The following is a 27,265-nucleotide window of genomic DNA, read 5'->3' as shown; positions in this document are numbered from 1 at the left end:
ACTTGAAGTCTTGAGCCTGAAGAGATGGAGGCAAATGTTACCATCCTGAATCTGAGACAGCAAATATATTTATTCAGTCTCCTCAGGTCTAGGATAGGATAAACACTACCTTTCTTCTTCATGTTAAATACAGTGAGAAGCCTTACCCCCTGTATTCTTATGAAACTTCTTCTACAGCTCCTTGACAAAGCATCAAAGACATTTCTTTTTGTAACAGATGCTCATGAGAAGAGTCCCTACAGAGGAACAGGGAGGCAAGAGTTGGGTCTGGATGGAATAACCATAGGTGACTATTTCCAACCACCATTGTCCAAGGCAATATTTGGACTAAGCCCAAGGGAAAGGGGCAAGTAAGTTCCCACAGGTAGTTGCTGACCCTGATCAGCCCTGATGTGGATCCTGACAGCCCCATCAAATCTGCTGCTGGTTGATGGGGTGGTGTGTGTATGATATGGAAGGCAAGTGACACGCATCTCCTGTGGGTACTGTGCCTGTTCCCACTGGGGTAAATCTGGTTATCTATGCTGGGTCCAGGGTCCCATGGCCTCTGCTAGGACAAATACGTGCAGGGATTCTTGTAGGCGATTGATGTATATAGCCCCAGAAATCTGAGGAAGGCCCTTGAGTCTTTTAAGGAGCGGAAGACTTAGCCAATCATTGTGTGGAAAAGCACCATTCCCTCAAATAGGAGGTACTGGATAGTATCTTGGACCTCTCAGTATCCCAGAGGCTGACAGCCAGTGAGCTCATATTGTAGTCATAGCTTTGGCCATGAACCTTGTGGCCATGTCAGAGCATCTTGTGATATATGGCTATATGGTAATCATTTGGCTTTCTTTAATAGTCTCCTATAGCATGTCCCTAATGTCTTGTGGCAGTCTGGCTAGAAAGGAAGTTCCCACATCAGGAAATTATATTTGGCAAGTAATGCCTGATAGCCTTGCTTAACTCTGCCTGGCAAACTGACAAGTAAGCTTTGAGCACTTCCCAGGGGTACCCAGCATTGTGAGCACTTGCTACCGCCTGCCCTTAGCGTGTGGAAACCTTGTCTGCCATGGTGGGGGTTAGTTCCCCAACTCCACCAGCCTCTGGCAACAAAAGCATGATATCCACACCTCACACTCTCTTTACAGGTTAATGATAGGTACACTCTAACCCCCCGAATCCTCAGCCTCCCTCCGGACTGCTCAGCCCCTATTCCACTGGACACTCACAGAATTTGCATATCTGCTATTCCCAAAGGAACTGTACACATTAGCTTAGCAGTTATGCCTCACAATCACAGCTCCCCTCAACTCACAGCCCTGGGAATTATTTATAGAGAAAACAAGTTAACATTTAATTTAACAAAGATTCAAGGAGCAGTAGATAGAAATAATGGAAACAAATGGTCACAAAATCGTTAACATTTTCTACAGTCTAAACTTAAGACATTGTCATGCCATATAGAGCAAAAGCTCACCCAAAACCTTCCAGCTTATTACAGCCAGGCTTGGTGGTACTTCTCCATTCATGAGACAAGCTCCTGTCCTCTCACTGTCTCAGTGGAAAGATGCAGAGTGTCTTACAGTAAGAATCCAAATATACATTATCTTCATTTGCAAACAGGGTAACCCCCACTTTCATTTCCCTGCCTATAATCTCCCCTGGAAAAACTTTGAAATCACTAGTATTTTCCTGAGACTCTAAATGGGGACCCATTGTGAACCATACAACAATTTACATAAGCAACTCTTGGTGAAAGAAGCCTGTCTCATCTTTTGGTGACAAGCCCCAAGCCACAAACCTTAAGTTAGTTTTCCGTACATATACATAACTCCTTACATATTAGCCGTACTTACATGTTGCAATGATTATGAGGATCAATGTGAAACAGGCTTTCAGAAGAGACCTCACATGACACATTTTGACAAACCAGTACATAGATACCAGACCCAGGGGCTCTCTGTAACCAAGAAATCTCTGGGTCTAACTTCTGAGAGCCCTTTTCATCATTTTGACTTTTTCTGCATTGCTGCTAAAGATCCCTGGCTTAGGTGGGAGTAAAACTAATCAAAATTTTTCAGGGGCACTTGATAGGGCTTCTCCCTAGTTTGGATTTGGACTGAACAGTGGCTCAGGTTTGCTAGAGACCCTCGGCCAGTTCTAATATGCCCTCATTGATGGGGGGGGAGAGATCCTAGCTGGGGCTAATGTGCTCAGGCTGTCAGAGTTTATAGGATCTCTCCTGGATAAGCATCATTCCTATATCCAAAGACTTCGCTATGTAAGTTATAATGCCTTTCAGGATCTCCTAATGGTCTTCTGCCAGGGCATGGGCTAGTTAAATTGCCTCAATGCCAGGGCTGGCTCCAGCTTTTTTGCTGCCCCAAGCAGCGAAGGAAAACAAAAACAAAAAACCCCAAGCCCGGTTGAGCTGCCACCAAAGTGGAAGAGAAGGACTGCAGGACCAGCCGCCGAAATGCTGCCGAAGACCCAGACGTGCCTTCCCGATGACGGACAGAGTGCCACCCCTTTCTATTGCCCACCCCAGGCACCTGCTTCCTTTGCTGGTGCCTGGAGCTGGCCCTGCTCACTGGATGACGACGATTCTATTGGCAGAGACTGGAGGTGCCGCTGTTCTTCTAATTGCGGTTCCAGGGTGCAGATGTCAAGCTCTGTGTCAGTTGTTTAAGTAGTAATTCCACCACACAGCTGGATCGCTTCATCTTTCTAGATCCGTAAGATGATCTGCTATGGGACGCGAGGGATGATGTTCCCCAGTAGGGCTAGTACAGCCAACATGCCATTATGAATGGGTACTGGCTGGTCAGTGTTGCAGCTGGTCAGGCCACCGAGATGGTGCCTTGTGAGAGGATCTTTGATGCTGGTTCTAAGGTCACTCCTTAGAGTGGAGAGAGAGGTGTCCCTGTTTGACACTAAGGAAAAGGTGAAATCTAGAGATTAATAAGGAGTTGCACTCTTTGAATGGCAGAGCTGTGGGGTAGTGCTCAGAGCCTGAATCACGCTGGTCCACTGCTGACAATATCCTTGGTTATTTAGGCTGTTCTGTAATGACATATCTTGGGCCTGTAATTGGTGCAATGGTCAGCACTGGAGACTTTGCTAGTTCCAGTATTGGTCCTGGTTTTCTAAGCATCACTTACCCTGGCAGAGAACTTAAACTCGGTCTCTGGAAGAGTCTTATCTCTTTCTCTCCTTTTAGGAGAAAGTCTTCTGGTATTTGGAGCTCTGCCCAGACTCCGGTTGGGCCCTTTTGGTACTCACCCTTGTATTGGGGTGCCAAACTTCATTCTGATGTTGTCAATGTTGTGGGGGCCAGTGCCAAGTCAGGTTAGCCCAGTTGCCTGTAAAACTTATTGGTGCCAAATTTTCTTTCCTGCTGCTGCTCGGGTGTGGTTTCTGCTCAAGGAAACACTTGCTGAAGATGACGCTTTTCATTGTTTGGAGGCAGTAGTCCCTCTCAATTGAGTAGGTGTAATTTCAGCCATGTCCCTTGACTTACAAGTCCTCAATAAGGATTTGCATACTGGCACACTTACTGGGAATGTGACTTCCTCTAAACAGAACAGGCATCTACTAAGCCTCTCAACCCAGGGGATATGTTCAGCACAGGTTGGAGTTCGCCATAGTGGTAGATGCAGGGTGCCAAAGCTCTGCTACAGGGGATGTACTCAGTCTTTTCTATTTTTGGAACTTCCAACTTAAAAACGTAAAAATGAGGATGAAGGTGATTTTTTCCACCAGAAAGTTCAAAAAAGGAATATGTTTGAAGCTCCAGAGAAGCAAGACAAGCACTCACTGGGTTCTGTCTTATTGCCATGGGCAGTAAGAGAACTGACGGAAGGTCACGGCTGCTTCACCTTTCATGCCCTTGCATGCGAGCATGAGATGACACAGGGTACATGCATGGCCCTGACAGACATTATTAAACAAAACCCCATCTTGTGTGCAACAGGCATGTGCTTCTACAGCAGGATCCACCCTGACACTCACTCGAAGATGTTTGAGCCAATGAAGGTTTGTGAGTATACAGAATAGACCTACCAACCTTTCCAAAGGTCAGAAACATAAATACAACATACTCAAACTATATTTTTTTGCCTATACATGTTCTTTTTTAAAAGGATCATGAGTTTCAGTGTTCTTTTCTGCTTTGGTAGTTTGTCCAACAACAAACATCTGTTAATGGATGCTGACATCAATTCTGTTAAAAATACAATTGTCCCACGATCACAAAATAGCCCATTGTAAGTTTCACAAAAATGAAGCCCAGGTATAAGCATAAAGAACGTAATACCATGATCACATAATACCACATAAGACAGTATATCATACTTTTCCGACTGCTATAATTAGCAGTTTGTCAGTAATGAGAGGAGCTTTCATAACTGAATGAATATGCTACATAGCTTTTACTATATATAAAGTATATTAGTTGCTTCAGTAATCATCTTTCATGAAAGAATCCACATTAAAAAATAGAAATCAGAATAAAGCTTTTGATAACCATGTGGAATTGCACTCAAGAGTCCAATTCTCCACTGTCTAGAAGTGTAATGAGAGACAGCTGTACAAACTGGGTACTAAACATTATGGACAAAATGCCTTAAACTGATAGCCCAGGGAAAAGTGGGGGTAAGATGGCTTTAATCTATCTTTGTGTCCTTCCAGTTCTGAGCTGCTATGTCCCACAGCATAAAACTCATGCAGAATGAGGAGTACTGCTCAAGTTATGACAGCTTGTCATCAACTGCCTATGGGCAGCAACACTGCCCGTGATCTTTGCTGGCAAACATACCATATCCCTGGTTTTGTGAAGGGGGCCTCTGAAAAACAGCCTGCAGATGATCTTCCTCAGAAATATCAGTCTCCTTTTATAGTTGTTAGCCAGATAGTTGTTTAGTATGTTGAAGTTTTTCAGAAAAAAAAATAAACAGCATATTGTGTAATATTATTTACTGTTAGTTAACACATCTGAACCAAATCATTCACAATATTTGATAATACATTTAATTACACAGTAGTTTTGGACAATCACAAAAACAAGAACAAACTACATAAGGCCTTAAAATTAGAAGCACAGTGTGTATTCTTGGAATATTACTATGTTTACAAATTAGGCTACATCTAATTTTAAGTTTGTCATTATCTTTCATAGTTTTATTCAAGCAAAACTCATTCAAGGGAAAGGCAACTTACAAAATTTATTTCACTATGAGTTAATACAAAAAAAAGTGTCAACATTCTCTTTCTTCACTGTTCAGGACCAGATTAGTAAAATTATCATACAGTAATAAAAAACAATAGGTTGCATACTAATAAACACCCAAAAGTAAACCTGAACTGACGACTGCAAGCTTTCATTTGTTCATTAGAAAGTTAGACAAACTTCCAGAATTCTTTCTATCCATATACTGCATCTCCGCAGAATTGACATTTAAAACGAGCTCTAAATACCTTACCGGTTTCAAACAAACCACTAAAATATTTAGTTACACCTCAGTAGTGAGCATATGAATGAAATTTATTATAACAGTGGTATTTTATGACTCCATTTTACAGAATAACCTCTTTAGCTAAGGAATAGATGAGTAGGCAGATTTAAACCTCATCTTCCAGATAAAAAAAACAAATTAAGCACAAGACATAAGATATAATGCACTGTAGCAAAAAAAGCTTGTTTTGACCTGCTCCCTATAAAACAGGGCCTGGGCCAATTCCAGTGAGTGTCTATGTTTTCATTACATATTTGCTTAAATTTCATGGCTATTGGTATTTTTACAAGTACAGCTGTTTCGAAGTCTGATTTTTAATGTACACCTGTGTAACAGAATAAGTCACAGTACATTTTGAGATGTTTAAAAAATATTTATAAATTTGTTTGATATGCTAAAGCATTTGGCAACACTTTTACAGCATCTGATTTTACATAATTAAAATTTCATACAGTACTCCTTGTGATATTTTGTACATCTAAAAAGAAAACTCACACATAGTATACGAACTACACAAGTTGAACTGCATGATCATGTTATTCCAGTTTATAATACTGGTATTAAAACCTTCATTAATTATGTTCACAAATCATTACCTGTACATTTATGAAGGCAACTGACATGATTTGAAAACAAAACCTTCAGGTTTTATGTTAGTATTTATCAAAGTGTGCAGTTCTGCAGTGAAATGAAAAAGCATGTAAATATATAAAGTACTTTACAAATTCACCAGTTCCTGTGATACAAACTGTTTTAATCGTTCAAGGTACTGTCCATAAAGCTCCACATCATTATGGCCTGCTCCTTCTACCCACAGTGGCTCTACAGGTCTCTGGCAACGCTCAAACAATGCTAAGCCATGCGAAAAGTCAATTACTTCATCTTCAGTCCCATGGATTATTAACACTGGTGATGTTATTTTAGAAATTTTGTCAATGCTGCAAGAAAAAAAGATTCAAACAAACATGAACACAGAGCAGTCAAGTTTACACACTTAACCTTCAAGAATAAGAGACTCTTAGGCTATGTCTACACTTAAACAGGTACAGCAGCATGGCTGCAGCTGTAGTGCTTCAGTGTAGCCACTTGCTATAGCAATGGGAGGAGTTCTCCCATTGCTGTAGTTAATCCACCTTCCTGATAGGCAGTAGCTAGGTTGATAGAAGAATTATTCCATTATCCCTAGTGCTGTCTACATCAAGGGTTAGGTCAGCTTAACTATGTTGCTCAGGGGTGTGGATTTTTCACAACTCAACGACATAGCTGGGTCAACTTAACTTGTTAGTGTAGACCTGTCCTTAGGCTATGGGTTAATCTTTTTTCATGTATTCAAATGTTTCTGGATTCACCATGTCTTGATTCACTCTTTGTACACAAGAACGGCCATACTGGGTCAGACCAAAGGTCCATTTAGCCCAGTATCCTGTCTTCCAACAGTGGCCAATGCCAGGTGCCCCAGAGGAAATGAATAGAACAGGTAATTATCAAGTGATCCATTTTCTGTCACTCATTCCCACCTTCTGGCAAACAAATTATGTAATTAGAGGATATTAGAGTTTATATTACATTACCTTAAAGGACAACTGCAAAGAATTTGCAAGATTACTTTCTTCCCTATTCTGAGAATGTTAGTAGCAACTTACTTTGGGAACGCATCAAAGCAGTAGGTCTTCTTCGTATCAGGAAAGGCTACTCGCATTCCCGAGGTCAAAGGAGAATGAAGAATTACAGCAGCACTCTCATACCGAGCAGCGAGATCCACAGATGGTACTGTTCCTATACTTTGGCCATATATAATCACATTTTCAGGGCGGATTCCGTACCTATAACATTAACAGTGTTAAAAACTGGTATACACTAAAATAAACTGAATTGGTTTTGTTACATGAATTAGGTAGAAAAATAATCATATTTGTGGATCAAAATTTACCAAGTAGGATGAACAAAAGTGACTAGTAAGAGAACCACATATCGTAGTTGTAATATTACTTTCCTGTACTTCAATCTTCCACTATTGTCTGACTTAGAATTTTGACAGTAAAGCTTTTCTACTACCAGTTTTGTATTTGCCAAACATTGTCGTCTTAAGTCTGGAAAGATACTGAAATATGGGGGGTTTGTTTTTTGTTTAAAGGCTACATGTATGCAATAGCACCATGGATAAAGTCAGAACTCTGGAATCATGTCCACTAGTTAGCCTGCTACAGAAAACAGAAGTGTTTGTTGTATTCCAAGATGACAGAGTATTTTGAATTAAGGCAGCTTTCTACATCAGATTTAACAAAGTTAGGGACATGCCTAATTTGGGACAAACTATCTTGTTTTTTTTTTTTTACAAAACTTAAATATGTTTAACCATAAAGCCCGGTAACCACAAAAAAGGCTCATGCTGCTGTCACAGTCCATTCTCTCCCCCCCCCCCCCCTCACTATACTTAAGTTATGGATAGGGCCCTACTAAATTCACGGTCCATTTTGGTCAATTTCATGGTCCTAGGATTTTAAAAATAATAATAAATTTCATGATTTCAGTTATTTAAATCTAAAATTTCATGGTGTGGTAATTGCAGGGGTCCTGACCCAAAAAGGAGTGTGTGTTGTGTGTGTGTGGTTGGAGGAAGGGGATCTCAAGGCTAATATAGATGGGATTGCAGTATTGCTAGCTACCCTTACTTCTGTGCTACTGCTGGCATTGTCTTCAGAGCTGGGCAGTGAGAGAGTGGCAGCTGCTGGATGGCATCCCAGCTGTGAAAGCAGAGCCGCCCCCAGCAGCAGCACAGATGTTAAGAGTGGCATAGTATGGTATTGCCTCCCTTACTTCCGCACTGCTGCTGATGGGGCACTTCCTTCAGGGCTGGGCAGCTGAAGGCAGCAGCACAGGAGTAAGGGTGGCAATACTGTGAAACCCCCCCCTGCAACAACCTTGCAACTCCCTTTTGGGTCAAGACCCCCAATTTGAGAAACACTGGTCTCTCCTGTGAAATCTGGTCTTTTGTTTGCTTTTACCCTCTATACTACACAGATTTCACAGGAGACCAGATTTCATGGGCTGTGACATGTTTTTCATGGCTGTGAATTTGGTAGGGCCCTAGTTATGGATAATGTAATCTTTTATTGGTTTAATCCAGTGATTCTTAAACTTTTATACTGGTGACCCCTTTCACATAGCAAGCCTGTGAGTGTGACCCCCCCCATACAAATTAAAAACACTTTTTAATATATTTAACACCATTATAAATGCTGGAGGCAAAGCGGGGTTTGGGGTAGAGGCGGACAGCTCGCAACCCCTCCACATAATAACTTAACAACCCCGAGGGGTCCCAACCCCCGTTTGAGAACCCCTAGTGTAAACTTTAAAGACATCTGATATTGACTTCAAAAATGTAGTAAGTTATCTATTTTTGTTAAATGGCTGTATAGTCCTTTCCCACCCCTTTTTATCAAATATCAAGGTAGGAGTACTTCATTAAACACTATTACACAAGGTTGTGGCAAATGGAATAAACACTGTACAAAAGAGCTGTTAATACTTGATATGCAGCAAACATGGGATGCTAAAGAAGATGGTCAGTTACAACATTACTCAGCCACTCTTAATTTTTAAAAAATTACGTACAAGTAAAATGAGGCATCACCTGAAGCATCACCTTGTTAAACCACAAACCCAACTCTGAAATAAAATCCTCCTATACAGAGGCAATGTCAAATTTCAGCTCATCAAAATTAGTACCATCAAATTTTAAACTCCAGAAAAAAGGCTTATGATTAGGACTTGAAAAAATTTACCAGACACCAACCAGCCAAAGAACATGTGAAAAATTATGCAGGTCCCCTCAGGTCAGATCAAGGAACAAAGCCCTGGAGAGGTGCCCAGGCCCCTCCCTGTTTGAAGAGAGGTTGATGCTACAATTGCAAAGTGGGTAGTGTTTCTGGATCCTGCTCAGTCCTCTCCATCTTTCATATTGGCTTTCCAGTCTCACACACAGACCATTATCAACCTCTGTCACTCCTGCTGGAAAAGAGAAAGCATTCTCTCTGCTACCCAAGAGCTTCTTCACTCAGTTTAGAATACAACCCATTTTATGGAACAATATGTTCAACTCTGATCACCATCTCTCAAAAATATGTAGCAAAAATAGAAAGAGTTTGGAACCAGGTGATGAAACAGTGGAATGGAAAACATTTCAAATGGAGAGAGATGGCAAATACTGGAACTGTTCAGAGAACAAATAATGGAGAGACATGATATAAATAATGAATGGTACTGAGAAAGTGGACTGGGTACTTCTATTTAGCTGTTCTCATAATGCAACAATAAGGAGGCATTCAATTAAACTGACAGGCAACAAATTCAAAACGGATGACAGGAAGCATTTTTTGCAAACCACGCTATTAGTCTGTTAATTCATCCTCATCAGATACCACTGAGGCCAAGAGCTTAGCAAGATTAAAAAAAGACTAAGATTATATGAACAGTAAGAACATCCAGCTATGTTAAGATCACATTTTAGAAAAACCTTAACATTTCGAAGGCATATAAAACCTTCATGCTTTATTCAAGGAATAAGCTAACCATTAACTGACTTCCTATATGGGCTTGTTACTACATAAATTGTCCCATTTGAGGTTTCTTGCATCTCTCTCTTTGAGGCATTAGGTAACTGGCCAGAGACCAGATACTGAAACAGATTAACTACTGATCTAGATAAGGGAGAGCTTGGATGCTTGTTCAGGGGTTCCATCCTTCATACTGTCTCTGTCCAATATATATATTAAGCCCCCTCTCACTGAACCCTATTTAGCTGCTGTAAGGCAGAAGATCCTCCCTTTCTGTTCCTTCCATGCACCCCAGAGCCTCCTAGCCACTGTGGTAAAAGTCACAGCTACTCTATTCTGTGGCTGCTGTGAGCTGGTATCTCCATTTTAAGTTCTCTTCCCCAGTAAATTGCTTTAGTGCCTGCCTCTGCTGCAGCTCAGTTTTCCCCAGGCAGAGTGAAACTGACCTAATTTTTGAGAGTTTCACTTCTGCGTAACAAAACTGGCAAGATTAGTTAGTTTTCACTCTGCTGCAGCTTTGCAAAGCTGTCAGCAGCAGCAGGGGCCCTGGAGCTTAGGAAGAGAGCACAACATTTATTTATGCTAGTTGCTACTAGCATACTCAATTGAGTGACAACCAGCTACTCTTGTTATATAGGGATAAATGATTCCTACAGCCACCTTCTAGGAGCAAGAAGATTCCCATTTGTCTGTGATGACAAAAATCGCAGTGAGATGTGCTCTGCTCATTCACAGATTTTTTAAGGCCAGAAGTGACCATTATGATCATCTAATCTGTCAAACTGCATAATACACTATACAATTTCATGGAGTAGTTCCTTTATCAAGCCATTATTTCTGGTCAATCTGGAGTTTTTTTTATAAGAAGACATCTATCTTGATTCAAAGTCTTGAAGTGATTAACAGTCTACTTTTGGTAACTATAACACCCATTTTACAAATGGGGAACAAGGGAAAGAGATTCAATGACCTGTCCAAGGCTACACAGGCAGACTGTAACAGAGCCAGAACCCAGATTTCTGCTGCCCTAACCAAAAGGCATCCAGTGCAACAACCTTGCTCTACATCACTCACTCCCATAAGAGCATGGCCACTGAAAAGCAATTCATAAACTGGTGCTTGGAAGCCTTAAAGGGGAAAGAACCAAATGAGCACCAATTGCCACGATAAGTACTCCTCCCATCCCTTGCCAGAGCTACACAGCTCTTTACAGTCTGACTGCTAGGAAGTTCATTGAAGCAGCATCAGGGCTTGGCAGAGAGAGAACAGGTCAGACTGAAGAAAGGGGTTAACTGAATCAGAATTAAGAACCGACAGGTACAGTGGGAAGGAGTAGAGAAAAGTAATGGAGAAAAAGGAAACTAGAAAATGGATTTGAAAATGTGAGTTGCCCTATTTAGTTTTCCTTTTGGAAAAGTGGATATGCAAATGTGCATAGGAAAAATCTAAATAAAGGACGAACACAAAATAAACCCAAACAGCATAAATGGAAAACAAACAGAAGCTTTAAAGTAGTGAAATATTTTAGAATATCACAGAAGAAAATAGAAAAACTGAGAAAAAATAGCCATAAGGTTTTTTCTTTTTTTTTTTTTAAAAAGGTTTTAATAAAACAGTATTTCACCATTTAATGCAATTTGTGTAAAAAATGACCCTGTTTTTCACATGTTGAAATAGTGGTATCACACACGTTTAGACATTCCCCCCCCCACGTTGTGCAACATTGATACGTTGAGAAAGATGTCTGTCAGTATGTTTTAAAGTAGTCCTGTCTGCCTTAGAAAAATAAAACTCAGAGCTCCTCTTGAAGATACGAGAAGCCACTCCCTTTAGGAACTCTGCTTTAATTTTTGTAACTAATACAGTAGCATGGTGTACATTTGCACTGGTATTTGTAAAAAGTTTTTAATTTTACCAATTCAATACATACGAAACTTAGGCTAAGTATACATGACAAACTGTTGCCAGCATAGCTACGTTGGTCAGAAGTCTCTAGCCTCTAGTATGAATGCAGTAATACTGGCAAAACTGCTCTTTTAGTTGTATAGCTTATTTTGTGGGGAAGGTGACCAGGGGGCTGTGTTTGCTGGTATCAAACTGTGTCCACACAAGGAGCACTTTGCCGTTATAGTATACCAGCAAAGCGCTTCTAAAGGTAGACCTGGCCTTACTATCAGGTACTTGTGAACATATACCTAGCCAGATACTTTGGGGAGCTTATCCGGGAAGACAGGTATTTAAAGTAGAATATGAAGATACAGAGACAAATCTTCATTCAAGATTAACTTAGCACAGGAAAGAAAGGACACTCGGGTAGTTGGTTTTGGCTCTCTGATTCTGCCTCAGTTGTCCCTGGTCCCAGTGTCAACTAGACCAGCACAGGGACAACTTGAACATATGCCAACTGGCAACTTTCCTAAAAAGGACTGTCTACCAGCTGAGAAGAGCTGAAGCACTGGCCATGCCCCTGCATACATTTGGCCTATGGGGGAAGTAGAGGCAGAGAAGCCTGATGAGAACACTCGTACCAGGGGAGTTCTCAGCTGAACAGATACAACTAGATTCACCCCTTTGTATCTCTGAACCTATGAAGAGGGATAAGAAAGGGAAGGGAAGAATCTGGCCCATATTATACAAAATATGGCTAAACAATTGTATGACGACTGGCTGGTATATGCAGTGATGGAATATATAGTTAACTTCCATTTTCAGAAAGTCTCCAAATCCATCCTGTATTTAAAAAAAACTACTAGGAAACCTTCTAAATACTTCCAACACTGAGTGGCTTAACAATTTCCCAATAATCCAAGACAGAAAACATTGCATTTAAACATAGAAGCTAGTAGTCAAAATATAAAACAAAGCTAGCAAAATGGGTACAGTGCAACCAGGTATCAATTTTAAAAGGACTACAGATTGTAAAAATGAAACAGATTTCATTTGACTCCTCAAAACTTCAGAAATTAGGATGTAAATCCACTGTTCACAGCTGGGCATGTCAAAAAGGGAGTATAGAAAGTATTGCCCTACTACAGCAAAATATTGGCTAGAAGCTAGCCTATGTTTTTGATTATTCTGAACTGCGATCTCACCCATTATTTAGGGAAATAGTAGCTATGATTATAGTCACATGTATAATTCTTAAACACTGGGAAAAAGAATAAGACACCTGGACATAAGGAATGGCTGAAGGACAAATCCATTTATCAGCTATAAGACAAAATGGGGAAATACATCCTGGAATCACTTCCCAAACATCCACCATGCAGAAAATACACAATTATGTATTTTGGAGCACCAGTACAATTTATCCACACTAAAGACCCCCCCTGTTATTTCTGTGTATATACTTGAACATCTGAGCACCTACCCATCATTTTCTCATTTCCTTATTCCGCAATATATAATTGTTTAGATGTAAGATAAGGCAATGTTCATTGCATCATTTGCCTGACTGAAATATGCTATACCAGTGGTTCTCAAACTTTCACACTGGTGACCCCTTTCACACAGCAAGCCTCCGAGTGTGACCCCCTCTTATAAATTAAAAAAAGACTTCTTTATATATTTAACACCATTATAAATGCTGAAGGCAAAGCAGGGTTTGGTTGGAGGCTGACAGCTTATGGACCCCCCTGTAATAACCTCGCAACCCCTGAGGGGTCCTGAACCCCAGGTTGAGAACTGAATGCTACACAAACTCTCAATAAAGAGCATATGGAATCCTCAAACAAATAACATGGGCTGTGTTTAATTTATTGCATTCAGAAATTTCTTAAATTATTTATTTTTGAAAAATGCAGGTCCTTCTATAAAAATTTAAGTGAAAGCTCAAATTATTATACAGAATTAAATACATTTTTGGAGGGTAAATTCCTCAATTTTCCCTTGCTTTCCCAATTTTTTTTTTAAACAATTCTTTCCTCCAGCCAAGGGATTTGGCCACAACTATAAACTGGGAAAAGTAGTTCAAGAATAGTACAAAGTAATTTTTCTCTACAATGACTGAACATACTGTCTACATAGCGTTCTCAGCTGCTACTGGCCTCAAAGTTTACAAACTGAAATAGAGAAGCTACTTATCAGTAAGGTTAGCTCAAGAGCATTGCTGCACATTCCCACATGTGGATAACTGGGACATACAAACGTGGAATATAGAGAGTAGCGTCAGTCGGGGCCACATTTCCTTTCTATGTTCTTTTCTTGCTGTCCTTCAATGGCAATACTTAACACTAGACTCCAAAGATTTGAAGAGAGGGTGGGTACTAGGCATAAACACTAAGAACTACAGGTTTCAGAGTAGCAGCCATGTTTGTCTGTATTCGCAAACAGAAAAGGAGTACTTGTGGCACCTTAGAGACTAACCAATTTATTTGAGCATAAGCTTTCATGAGCTACAGCTCAATGCATCCGATGAAGTGAGCTGTAGCTCACGAAAGCTTATGCGCAAATAAATTGGTTAGTCTAAGGTGCCACAAGTACTCCTTTTCTATTTAAGAGAACTACAGTTACTGTAAGTAATTTGCTTTTTCAAGGTGGCCTCTGCTTACTCTGTTCCCACTTGTGGATGTTTAGTAAACAGTACAATCTCCACTGGGGTTGGTGGAGAAGTTCTAGTTTAACAGAGTACAGAAATATCCTCCCAAATAGTGCATCAGTTTTGAGTGTCAGGTTGAGCGTATTAGTAAGAAATGACTAATACTGTTCTCCCAAACTGGGCCTCAGATTTAGAGACCAAGTTGAGGGAAACATTGCCACTTAAAGAGCATATAGAGTTTCAATTAGCAGCTCTGAAAAATACTAAGATAATGACAGAGCAAGAACACACTATAAGAACTGCCATGTGTCTAGTTCTGCATAAACAGATATCTCTAGGAGGCTGAATATCTGCAAGATCACAAGAGTAATACACAGTGTCAAACATTTGGACAACCTTTGGGCTGTGATTGGCAAAGCCCTGGTCTTCCCTCATCTGCCTGAGAGGCATAGGGAACTAGAACATAAATTGTCTATTTAGGATCAAACTTTGGGCCCTCCAAACATCTAAAATACAGAGTTTGAGCTCCTTTAAATATCAATGAGGTGGGGGGACAGGGGGAGGGGAAAGAGATCTAAACAGGGTAACTGCCCCATTAAGATGGAAATCAGGGGTCAATTTAGACAAGAATTATGAATAAAGACACAATTACCTTATTCTTATGGAACACAACATTGGGAGAAATAGAATCATATCACAAAACTTTGGGCTGGTGTGATGGCTATGAAGATTACTGTCCTCAAAAGATAGATGGTACAGAGAACAGTTTGACTTAAGTTTGAACAGAGGCTGCGCTAGCTTTGTGAGAATAGGATTCAAGCCTATGGTGCAGGTGGTACAACAATACTTTCATCAACATGGTTACTGTAGTGAGTGACTACTGTCAACCCTTGCATGAGTGTGAAAAGCTGAGATAGCGGTGAAGTGCATCCTGATAGCTGTAGCTTTCTGATTCTTTTGGGGATGGCCTAGGAACAACATGGAAGAAGGCTTTGATTTTGAAGAGCAGGGACAGGTTCATTTGCACCTATTCAGAGGAGATCTAGGATAGCTGCCTGCATTCCCTGATTCCTCCTGGGGCAGAAATTTAGGTTGTACCATTTTTTTTAAATGAGTTGAAAGACCATACTTGCAATACTGTCCATCCACGTTAGCATTTTTGCGAAGGCATGCAAGGGCACTTAGGGAGTCAGATGACTATTTTCTTTGGTTATTTACTTATTCCTGTGGGCCTGGTGCCCTAGATAGTTTTAATGCCTGAACAAAGGTGCTTAGGTGAAGCCTGCCTGGACTTCACTATATAGGCCTTTCACATGCAACAAAGAGGCCAGGTTTTCTGGTAAAAATGTTTTCCTGTTAGATGCTACAAGTCCTTGACCACCATTTATCTTCATTAGTGACACTAGGATAAATTTTGACTAGTGCACACCAAGGCATCTGACATTATAGAATGGAGACCTCGGGGGGGAGAGGGGGAAGAGGGAGAGAAGAGAAGCAGTATAAATGTGGTACATCTTGACCTTAGTAAGGCTTTTGATACTGTCTCTTATGACCTTCCCAGAGAGTAGTTATCAGTGGGTCACAGTCATGCTGGAAGAGCATAATGAGTGGGGTCCCGCAGGGATCGGTTCTGGGTCTGGTTCGGTTCAATATTTTCATCAATGATTTAGATAATGGCACAGAGAATACACTTATAAAAAGTTTGCAGATGGGAGGGGTTGCAAGTGCTTTGGAGGATAGGATTAAAATTCAAAATAATCTGGACAAACTGGAGAAATGGTCTGAACTAAATAGGATGAAATTCAGTAAGGACAATGCAAAGTACTCCACTTAGGAAGGAACGATTGCACAGATATGAAATGGGAAGACTGCCTAGGAAGGAGTACTGCGGAAAGGGATCTGGGGGTCATTATGAGAGCCAGTGTAACGCTGCTGAGGGGGAAAAAAAACAAAACAAAAACGCAAACATCATTCTGGGATGTATTAGCAGGAGTATTGTAAGCAAGACACAAGAAGTAATTCTTCCGCTCTACTCCGTGCTGATTAGGCCTCAACTGGAGTATTGTGTCCAGTTCTGGGGGCCACATTTCAGGAAAGATGTGGACAAACTGAAGAAAGTCCAGAGAACAACAACAAAAACGATTAAAGGTCTTGAAAACATGACCTATGAGGGAAGATTGGAAAAATTGGGTTTGTTTAGTCTGGCAAAGAGAGGGGACATAACAGTTTTCAAGTACATAAAAGGTTGTTACAAGGAGAAGGGAAAAAAAATGTTCTTCTTAAGCTCTGAGGATAGGAAAAGAAGCAACGGGCTTAAATTGCAAAAAGGGTGGTTTATGTTGGACATTAGGAAAAACTTCCTGTCAGAGTGGTTAAGCACTGGAATAAAGTGCCTGGGGAGGTTGTGGAATCTCCATCATTGCAAATTTTTAAGAGTAGGTTGGACAAACACCTGTCAGGCATGGTCTATAGAATACTTAGTCCTGCCTTGAGAGCAGGAGACTAAACTAGATGACCTCTCAAGGTCCCTTCCAGTTCTATGATTCTATGACAGTGATATCACATCATCAGACGATCTCCTCATACAGCAGGCTATATTGGATTTAGGACTAGCTTTGCTCTGGAAGAGCACTGCAAAATGCACCAAACCCAGGAGAAAAATCTGACCAGTGTCTAAAACAATCACATACTATTTCTCAAGCACAATGCACTTTCTACAGTTTAGATGCACAACTAGCAATTTATACTATTTTGTTCTTCTGTCTATGCAAGACAGTCCATATGTTTGTTTTTTAAAATACTCTAATGTATACAAGATATGATTTACAAGGTTTTAGAAAAGGTTTTGCATGCCCCAAGGTTTTGCATGGCCCTCCCCCACAACATCAAGGTACCTCACAAGCCCCTTAAACTACTTGTTCCTTGTTGCTGAAGTTCCAGGTCTGATGTGGGAAATGGGAAAGGAGTCTGCTGCAGGTTACCAGCACACCAACAAAGAACATTACAAGGAAAACAGAAGACAACTTTCTCAGATCAAATGTGATATCACTCCAGGAGCAGTGGGTTTGGTTGACATTTGCCAACATTGGTATCTGTTAATCCTCCAACGGAAGTGGGATACACATAGGTTAGTTAAGTGGACTGGTCCAAAAGTATCTGCCTTTGGGCACTAGAATTTCAAGCCATCTATAATCATTTATACCCCAATCCTGCAAGCTGATCCAATCTACAGAACTGGAACCTAAAATAGATTTAACATATAGCAGTAATTTTTGTAAGCAATTCACTTGAAATGTGGCAAAGTCTGACCACCCAGATCTAATATGAATTTGATAATGCTAGAATACAGTATTTTAAGATGGGAATAGACTCCATGCTAGCATAGATTAAGTAAACTTTTGTAAAGCACAGCAAAAAACAATTTGCAATTAACTCCTTACCTTGTCCTAAGAGCCACCCAAGCAGCATCAACATCAGCATACAGGTTCTTCTCTGTTGGTTTCCCAGAACTTGCGCCATATCCAGAATAATCATATGAGAATATGTTGCAGTTAATCCGTGAACCCAGTCCTATGTAAAAACTGCTCATCTGACCTAGGTCAACTGCATTTCCATGTGAGAAGAGCAAAGTATATTTGGCATTAGGTGAGCAACGCACAAACATACAGGCAATCCTGTTACCTTTGCTGGTTCTAGTCATGAAACACTCAATGGCATCTTTTTCTCTAGAGGAGTATTGCCAGTCTGCTCGTTCTGAAAGATGCAGAGTCCAGCGACTACCACTTTCATCACACATCAGTGTGTAAGTAGGATCTGGAGGTAAAAACGCCAGTTTGGAAGCAATTTTTCCTGGGCATGGTGGACAACAGAACAGGCAACACAGTTCACTAAAGGAAAGATTATTCATCTTCTATTCTGAAATAGGAAAAGAGAAAAATTTCTAATTACAATTCCATAGAAGAACATGGAGTAAAATTAAACATGTCATTGTAATTACAGACTACAGGAGCATGTTGGAAGAATGTTTTACAACAAAGGTTACTCTTTATAATCTTAAATTTAAAACAGACTATCAACTTGTAACAAGAAAATTTGTGTACAACAATTTTTAACGTCTTAAAATATAACTTTAGATTATTAGAGGTGAAATTTGAAAACCAATAGAGGAAAATTAATGTCATTAATCATGAGAATTTATTTTTATTAAAAGAATAATTATATTCCTTAAGACAAGTACAAAAATTTTGACGTTAGAAATCAACTATTCACATGATGTATTCTGGCCCAGAAAGCATGGTACTGATCCTTCCAAAAACTTCAAGTTAGAATGACAATCACTGAAAAGCCAACAACATTAAACAGAACACGGTTTCCAATGCGCTAAAGGAATAAGGATCTCGTTAGCCAAGAATCACTACTGTGTCATCAACCATTTCAAACTTATCGTGAGTAACGTGATTTTGGCCCCTACTGCAGGGAATCTCATGACATGAAAATCTTCAGCCTTCAGACTATTTTAAGGATGCAAAACCAGAGACAGGCTCCCCATACAGAGAGTACTGTAGCTTAGCAGAATTTACAACTAAACTGCAAGCCCAGAGTCCAATCCCAGTTCTTCTGCCAACTGCCAGTTGTGACAGGTTTGGTCACAGGGACCCCCTTGGGACTGTCACCTGATGTGCTGAAACTACCCCGAGCCCATCTTCCTTGCCAGCTTGGGACTCCAGAACGCTGTCTTGTTGAGCCAGACACGCAAGCCGGCTGCAACGCAGACCCAGGGTCTGAACCACGCCCCCAAAGCTACAGACTTTCACCAAAAACTGCTCAGCAAGTCACCTATCTTCAGCACACAGACACCCAGTTCCAAATGGGATCCAAACCCCAAATAAGTCTGTTTTACACTGTATAAAGCTTATTGTCCACCCTCTATAACACTAATAGAGAGACATGCACAGCTGTTTGCTCCCCCAGGTAACAGTCCCTTACTCTGGGTTAATAAAAAAAAGTGATTTTATTAAGTATAAAATGTAGGATTTAAGTAATAACAGACAGAACAAAGTAAGTTACCAAGCAAAATAAAACACAAACACACATGCCTAATACATTAAGAAACTGAATACAGGTAAATCTCTTCCTCAGATGTTCCATAAGCTTCTTTCACAGACTAGACTCCTTCCTACTCTGAGCCCAATCCTTTCCCCTGGTATGGTCTTTGTCAGCTCCATCTTAGGTGGTAACTAGGGGATTCCTCATGTCTGGCCACCCCTCTGTTCTGTTCCACCCCCTTTTATATCTTTGGCACAAGGCAGGAATCCTTTGTCTGAGTTCCCACCCTTCCTTCTAAATGGAAAAGTCCCAGGTTTAAGATGGATTCCAGTATCATGTGACATGTTCACATGTCCGGTGAGACTTCATTACCCACTGGCTGACACACAGGTATACAAGACGGCTTACAAGTAAACAGTCATTTACCACCAATTGTTCTAGTTAATGGGAGCCATCAAGATTCCAAGCCACCATTAATGGCCCACACGTTGCATAGTTAGAATAGAACTTCAGAGTAACACTTCATATTTCTTGCTTCAGATACAAGAATGATACATTCATACAAATAGGATGAACACACTCAGTAGATTATAAATTTTGTAATGATACCTTACAAAAGGCCTTTTGCATAAAGCATATTCCAGTTACATTAAATTTACACTCATAAGCATATTTCCATAAACATATGGAGTGCAATGTCACTTTACAAACTTTATTAGCAGCAAAGGCTTTGTACCTTGTGGGGCGATAACGGTCAGTCACCAATTTTACAAATAAAATGACAGTTTGCATGTGTCACTTCAGGCAGAGCTAGGAACAGAACCCACCTACTCTGCCACAAAGACTTTCAACAGGAACATGACAAATCAGATGCTTGTGTAACCCCCCACTAACTCGAGCAACATATAGTGAGTTCGCAAAAAGAAAAGGAGTACTTGTGGCACCTTAGCGACTAACCAATTTATTTGAGCATAAGCTTTCATGAGCTACAGCTCACTTCATAGTGGGTTATGACTCTGATGGTACTTCCATGCTAAGAGATTTGGTTCTTTAGCTCAAGCAATAGACACCTTTAGAAACAAGCCAAACTCGGAGGTCCTGGGTTCAAAGCCCTCAAATGACCCAAATAAGAGCATTGTTACAGTTTTCTATGCTATTTGTAACTAGACACCATCTAATGACGGACCCTGGAGTAGAAAACAAGAATCCTGATGCTAACCGTTCCCATTGCTATCTCACAAATACTTGTGTAACCCACTGGCTGTGTCCAAATTTACTTCTAAATATAATGCTTTGCAGTATAAAATTATTTCAACAGTTACTCCAGGATACTTACACTATCCATTATACATGTAAATATTTTTCACTCCCACATGGGTTGTCAGTGGGATATCACATCCCTCACCTTGCTTTTGTAAGGCTTTACATGCCACCATCGTAAGTGTGGTTGAATCCAGTATAATAACCAGGTAACCACATCTTGGACATGAGTATTCCCCATTCCAGGTCAAATATTTAGCGATGTATGTTACCACAATGTGTTGAAAGAGGTACCCTTCTCTTCAGGTGATCGATACAGATGCCTTCAGAGCTGGTTGGGAGCATCACTATCACTGTCCAATAGTTTTTGCAGTATGTACTCCTGGGGGAATTCGGCTCCAAAATACTAAAAATTCTACACACAATATTTAAAATTCTGCATATTTTATTTGTCACAACACAATATAATCATGCCAGTTTCAATTATGTTGGTATTTTTTATTTCAAAATACCTGTCAGAAAGTATGTCTGTATCAATACAGGCAACAAAAAAGATTCGAGAATTGTTTTATGACAAACAGATTCCTTACTAGGCATATTAATACAGAACTTTGAGTAATAATTCATTTAAACTACAATACAGAAACACATTTCCCACACCCCTCACAAGCAGTGCAAACACTTGGGGGAGTCAGGGGTAACATAGGAGCAGAGGGAGAGGGAAGTAATTGCTGGAAAGGATCCTGGGAGGGAATCTGGAAGGTTGTTGGGTGTGGAAAGTATGGAACAGGTGTTTTGGGGGGATGGGAGAGAGGGATTGTTAGCGAGTTGGGGAGCCTCCCTCAGGCTCTCCCATTCAGTCAGGCACATCTACTGCTGTACCCATGTGTTCCTGCATTCCCTTTCCTGATTCAGTCAGGCGTAGCTGCACATGTCCCCATGTGACCCTGCACCCCAACTCAGCAACCCCCTGCCCACATCCCTGAACCCCCACTCTTCCTCATCCCCATGCGGCCCTGCACCCTTCTCCCCATCTCCATGTGGTTCTGCACCCCTACTCCCATTCAGCCCCTGGCTCAATGTTACCCCACTAGCTCCTCTGCCTCTCCCCCTCCCACTAGCCCTTCTGAATCCCAGTTTGTGTGACCCCAGCAGTCCTGTGTGACACCTCCCCCCCACACACACATCCGTCCATCCCTCCCATATCCCATGCCTCCTCATCTGTCCCTGCGGGCAGGGTGCTGTGAGGAAGACAGCCTCTGCCCCCTCCCTCTCTGCAGCTGGCTGCTCCAGCTCATGAGCCAGCTACCCTCTCTTCTGGAACCTCAGTAGTGCCTGGTGGACAAAAGGTGTAATTGCAATGTGACTCCTCTCAGCTTCCCTTCATCTCCCAGTCAGAATCAATTACTCTGCCATGGGATGTAAAAAAAGGGGACATTGATTCTGTGCTTGCGCAGTGGTGTAGAATTCCCCCAGGAGTAAGTATGGATACCTAGCACAGGAGAAACATTGTACTTGTCACTGGCAAGTTAAGATATAGAGCTCAAGGAAGTTCAACAAGGTACAAGTATGTTTGCAGTGTCAGCATTTCCAAGATACGTGCTCAAAGTTCAGAACAATAAGAAACTAAATATATTTAAAAATATGAGAAAAATCTAAGGTTTAGGTTTATCTTACTACAAAGTAGAAATTTCTGAGGTATAGTTTAAAACTTCACTGAATAAGCTTGCACTATTGCACCAGTATAGGCTCAGAATCATAGAACTAACTTGCCCACCCCCCTCTTTACTGGACCGTTTTTAAAGCATAAATAGCCTGCTTGTTAAAACTAATCTCTTCTAAGCTTCAGATGAATTATAAACTGTTATACCAAAGCAGAACATTCAAATTGCCTTGCCAGCTAAAATCTAATCCAATCTTCAGCAATTAACCTTTTCAGTAGAGCTGGAGAAAGGGGAAAAAGAGATAGATCAGTCTAATGAGTGACAACATCCCAAGTGTTTATCTTGGGCTCTTAGAACACTTCAAGTGTAATTGCTTTACATAGTCAATTTCTTTCCTCCCAGACCCATAAAAAGTAGCACACCCACTATCTCCTTCCCTAAAAGCTTAACTAAGGGTATGTCTACACTGCAAAGTTGTCTGGTCTTTCGTGGGTACTTAAAGCTCCACCCCCCCGAAAGACAGAAGGTTTGCCAACACAAGTGGCAGTGTGAACGTGTCAGCAAGAATGCTCTCCTGCCAACAAAGCTAACGCTGCTCGCGAGGCTGGAAATATTTTGTCGGCAAAAGTGCCAACAAAGAGCGTTTACACACGCTGACTGTTAGCAACAAGGCTGAGTCGACACAGCCTTGTTGCTAAAAGCTGTGTGGTGAGGCAAGCCCAAAGTCGACATCTCCCAAATACTGTAAACACCCGTGTTGTGCATAACCTTATTCATGTGAGTAGTCCCACTGGCTACTACAGAAGGACTACTGATATGAATAAAGTTAAGCATCTGAATATCTGTTTGCAATGTTCTTGGTGGGGGAGCTAAGACAATACTAAAAATATGCAATAGTTACACTGTGCAACATATATAAACTGTTTTCATTCCCCTCCCCCATTCTTATTTTAGCAGCATAGATTTAGACTATTCCACAATACTTCCTTCACCGTTTCCTAAAATTTTGAAAGCAGACAAATGAGGACTAAAAACTACAACAGAATTTACACAACAATCCAATAGTTAAAATCCCTTTCCAGTTACATAATGAATTACTGTGGAACAAATATATATGAACAAACATCCTTTAACTAATTTGACTGGAAAGGGGATAAGATATTTGAAAATGTAATGAGAAATAACTATAGGAAATTAGTGCCCAATTAAAAAGATAGAGGACATTATACCAACAGAGCTATAAAGAATGAACGAACACAATGGATGCAGAGAAGAACATGGAGGAAGCCTGAAAACTAAAGTTAAAAATAAATACACACACACACACAATGTAGTTATTCTGTTATTTTCCAGTACTTCTTGAAGATATGTACTACCCTATACTAAAAACTGATCACTATAAAGGATTAGACTAATTTTTTTTTGCCTTTAAATGAAAATATTCCTGGAAAACTATTTAGAATCATCATACCTAAAGAAGCACTCGAGGAAGACAAGGCCATTGTGAAGCTAAATGAATTATTTGTATCAATCTTCATTGCAGAGGATGTGGGGAGAGTCTCACCCTTGGGCCATTCTCATTAGGTGAAGAATCTGAGGAACTGTTCCAGATTGAAGTGTCAGTAGAGGTTTTGGAACAAATGATAAAATTAACCACTAAGAAGTCACTAGATGGTAGTCACCCAAGTGTTCTGAAGGAAGTCATATATGAAATGGCAGAACTATTAACTCTGGTATAAAACCTATCACTAAAATCAGCCTCTCGTACCAGATGACTGGAGGATAGCGACTATAACTCTGATTTTTAAAAAAGGCTCCAGAAGCAAGTCAGGCAATTACACATCACTGAGCATAATTTCAGTACCAGGCAAATTGGTTGAAAGTGTAGTAAAGAACAGAATGATCAGACATAGCTATGAACATGGTATGTTGGGGAAGAGTCAACATAACTTTTGCAAACAGAAACCATGCCTCACCAATTAGAGGTATTTGAGGGAGTCAAAACCAGATGAACAACGAACCTTGGTATTAGGAAAGGGATAGATAAGACCGAATAGATCATAATATCACTATACAAATCCATGGTACGCCCATACCTTGAATACTGCATATGGCTCTGGTCGCCCCATCTCGAAAAAGATATATTAGAACTGGAAAAGGTACAAGAAGGGCAACACGAGAGACTAGGATATGAAATAGCTTCCATATGAGGAGAGATTTAAAATACTTCAATTTAGAGAAAAAAAATTACTAAGGTGGGGATATGTTAGAGGTCTATAAAATCATAAATAGCATGGAGAAAGTGTATAAGGAAGTGTTATGTATGCCTTCACATAACACAAGAACTGCTGTCACCCAATGAAATTAATAGGCAGAAGTTTTAAAACACACACAAATAAGTACCTCTTCACACAACACACAGTCAACCTGTAGAATTCGTTGCTAGGGAAGGCTGTAAAGACTAAAACTTTAACTGGGCTTGAAACCAAAACAGATAAATTCATGAGGGACAGGTCCACCAACAGTTATGAGCCAAGATGGTCAGAGACAACCACACACTCTGGGTGTCCCTAAAACTGTGACTGTCAGAAACTAGGATTGATCACTCGATAACTACCCTGTTCATTTCTCTCTGAAGCATGGCATTGGCCCCTGTCAGAATATAGTGGGGAGATGGACCTTTGATTTGACCCAGTATGGCCATTATGTTCTTGTGGCTGTATGGTTTTACTATACTCAGTATTATTAAAAAGTATGAGAAAAAGCCTATCTTGCATTGACTGTCCAATAAAGAATTCCCTAACTGGTAGCAGCCACTCTTGCTGGATATTTCATATGTTTTAAACAGCTCTAGGGGTCTATTTTGAGGGGGGGAGGGGGAGAGAGTCAGAACAAACAATAGATAGCAACAACAAACAGAAAAACAATCCCCAGAAGATCCCAGATATACACAAATGTGGGATTAAGTCAGATTACATAATGTTTGTGTTCTGTATGCAAGACACTACTCTATAGTATTCTTCTACTTAAAACAATCTGCACATTGACAGCCACTGAAACACTGCATTGTTGGCAATTCAGTGCCTCAAACTGATACCTCATCACACCATTTAAGACACAAATACTAAAGAAAAATATAACTATTTAAAACAGATTTGTGTTTTTGCATTTATATTTTGGTTTTAGTATAGTTAATTGTTTAAATATCATTCTGAAAGTAACTGAAATCTATTTGCAAGATGGGTTATTTTACCACCATTCTGTTCATACTTTTTCTTCCACAGAAAATTAACAAATCTAAAAAACGGTCAAATCAGGACAACCGAAGAGTGATCTTCACATTTTCCAAACAAATATCCATTTTTTAGTTACTCCATAAAAACAAGAAACTTAGTTTTATTTATATATATAAAAACTATCTGAACCTACTAAAAGAAAAATCAGATATGCATTTTAGGGTCATTCTCCCAATTCATGGACTTTAAAAATAAAGTATTTGATTTCTCTCCATCCATAGTAGCACGTTTCATAGCTCAATTTACTTAGAAATGAGGTACTAAAACACTACAGCACTCCCACCCACCCCCCCAACACACACAGTTTAGAAATACCTCGCCTCATGTTAGCTACATTTCATTCCCCCACCCACCCACCCAGCAGATGAGATAAGCAGCAGCTGTGTTTCAAATATTGATTTAGAATCTTTCCGCATAACCGTAGGACCTGCTGCTCGCACCAGAGGGTGGAGGCAGTCGGCTCCCCAGTTCCGGCGGCCAAGGAGAAGAAAGAGGGAGGCTGTGCCCCTTTAGATTGGCCCCATCCGCCCACGGGGCCGCAGAGAGGCGACCACAGCCCGTGGCCGGGAGTGTGGGAGAGCACCTAGGGATCGCACATAGCTGCGAAGCCTCCCTCCCGTTCGCCCTGGCGCCGGTGCCTCTGCAGCAACCTGCAGGGCCCCATTCCCCGGGCCCCCGAGACCTCCACACCTCCCCCCGGCCGCAGCGAGACGAAGCCAACTCGCTTCACGCTACCGCCCGGCACGGGTCGCTAGAGACGCGCCACCAGCCCCCCCCTCCGCTGTGCCCCGGCGGTGACCCCGCTGCCCCCCCCCCACAGACCGACCAGAGACCAAACTCCCCTCGGGACACGGGCCGCCCGGCCCCGCGCACGGAGCTCCCGCCGCCGCCGAGACGCGGCGCTCCGCCCGGGACCCGCTCGGAACTGGAACCTGGGCCCCGCGCTGCAGGAGCGATCAGTGAGTCCGGGGTCGGAGCACGCACCTGTCTCCGTCTCACGCTGGTTCTGTAGCGTGGCCGCGTCCGGTTCCTTCTGGGGGCTGCGGCCCCGTCAGGCGCCCCCTAACCGCCGCCGTTCGAACGCCGGGGACGTGCTGAGTAACGGCTCCGCTTGGCTCGGTCGGCGCGGCGGCCTGCAGCAGCGCGCGGAGCCCGAGTCGCTCGCACCCCCGGCGGGACACTACGAGGACGAGGGCCGGACTTCTCAGCGGCCCTCACCAGACTCCGTCCCCGCCTCCCTGACTGGACTGAATTAATTTGGGCTTGGGCAGAGCAGGGCAGAGGGCGGTTCAGCGGCCAAGGGGCGGTAGGGTGAGGACAGGCCCTCATTGACCGGCAACCGGCCACAACGCACCAATGAGCTTGCAGCCCGGCTAGGGCCAATGAGGAAGCACAAGAAATCCACAGG

At 41.4% G+C, this 27,265-nt stretch overlaps 1 protein-coding gene across 1 annotated transcript; it reads right to left on the bottom strand.

Annotated features, from left to right (window-relative positions):
* Positions 1 to 5,192: 5,192 nt before the first annotated feature.
* Positions 5,193 to 27,231, bottom strand: ABHD17B (abhydrolase domain containing 17B, depalmitoylase). Its single transcript, XM_073345148.1, has 4 exons — positions 26,842 to 27,231; positions 18,032 to 18,506; positions 7,142 to 7,321; positions 5,193 to 6,436 (listed from the first exon to the last, which is right to left on the bottom strand). The coding sequence occupies exons 2-4, from the start codon at positions 18,496 to 18,498 to the stop codon at positions 6,217 to 6,219; spliced, it is 867 nt and encodes a 288-aa protein (XP_073201249.1). The 5' UTR covers positions 18,499 to 18,506; positions 26,842 to 27,231; the 3' UTR covers positions 5,193 to 6,216.
* Positions 27,232 to 27,265: the final 34 nt, after the last annotated feature.

Source organism: Lepidochelys kempii, chromosome 5, assembly GCF_965140265.1.
Source record: "Lepidochelys kempii isolate rLepKem1 chromosome 5, rLepKem1.hap2, whole genome shotgun sequence".
NCBI lineage: Eukaryota > Metazoa > Chordata > Testudines > Cheloniidae > Lepidochelys > Lepidochelys kempii.
This window is presented reverse-complemented; position numbering and strand designations above follow the sequence as displayed.

Excerpts from the sequence above, each read along its gene's own strand:
- ABHD17B (XM_073345148.1), bottom strand. The coding sequence starts at position 18,498 with ATGAATAATCTTTCCTTTAGTGAACTGTGTTGCCTGTTCTGTTGTCCA. Across the intron at positions 7,322-18,031 it reads TGGGTGGCTCTTAGGACAAG|GTACGGAATCCGCCCTGAAA; the intron begins GTAAGGAGTTAA and ends TTAATGTTATAG. Across the intron at positions 6,437-7,141 it reads TGCTTTGATGCGTTCCCAAA|CATTGACAAAATTTCTAAAA; the intron begins GTAAGTTGCTAC and ends TTTTTCTTGCAG.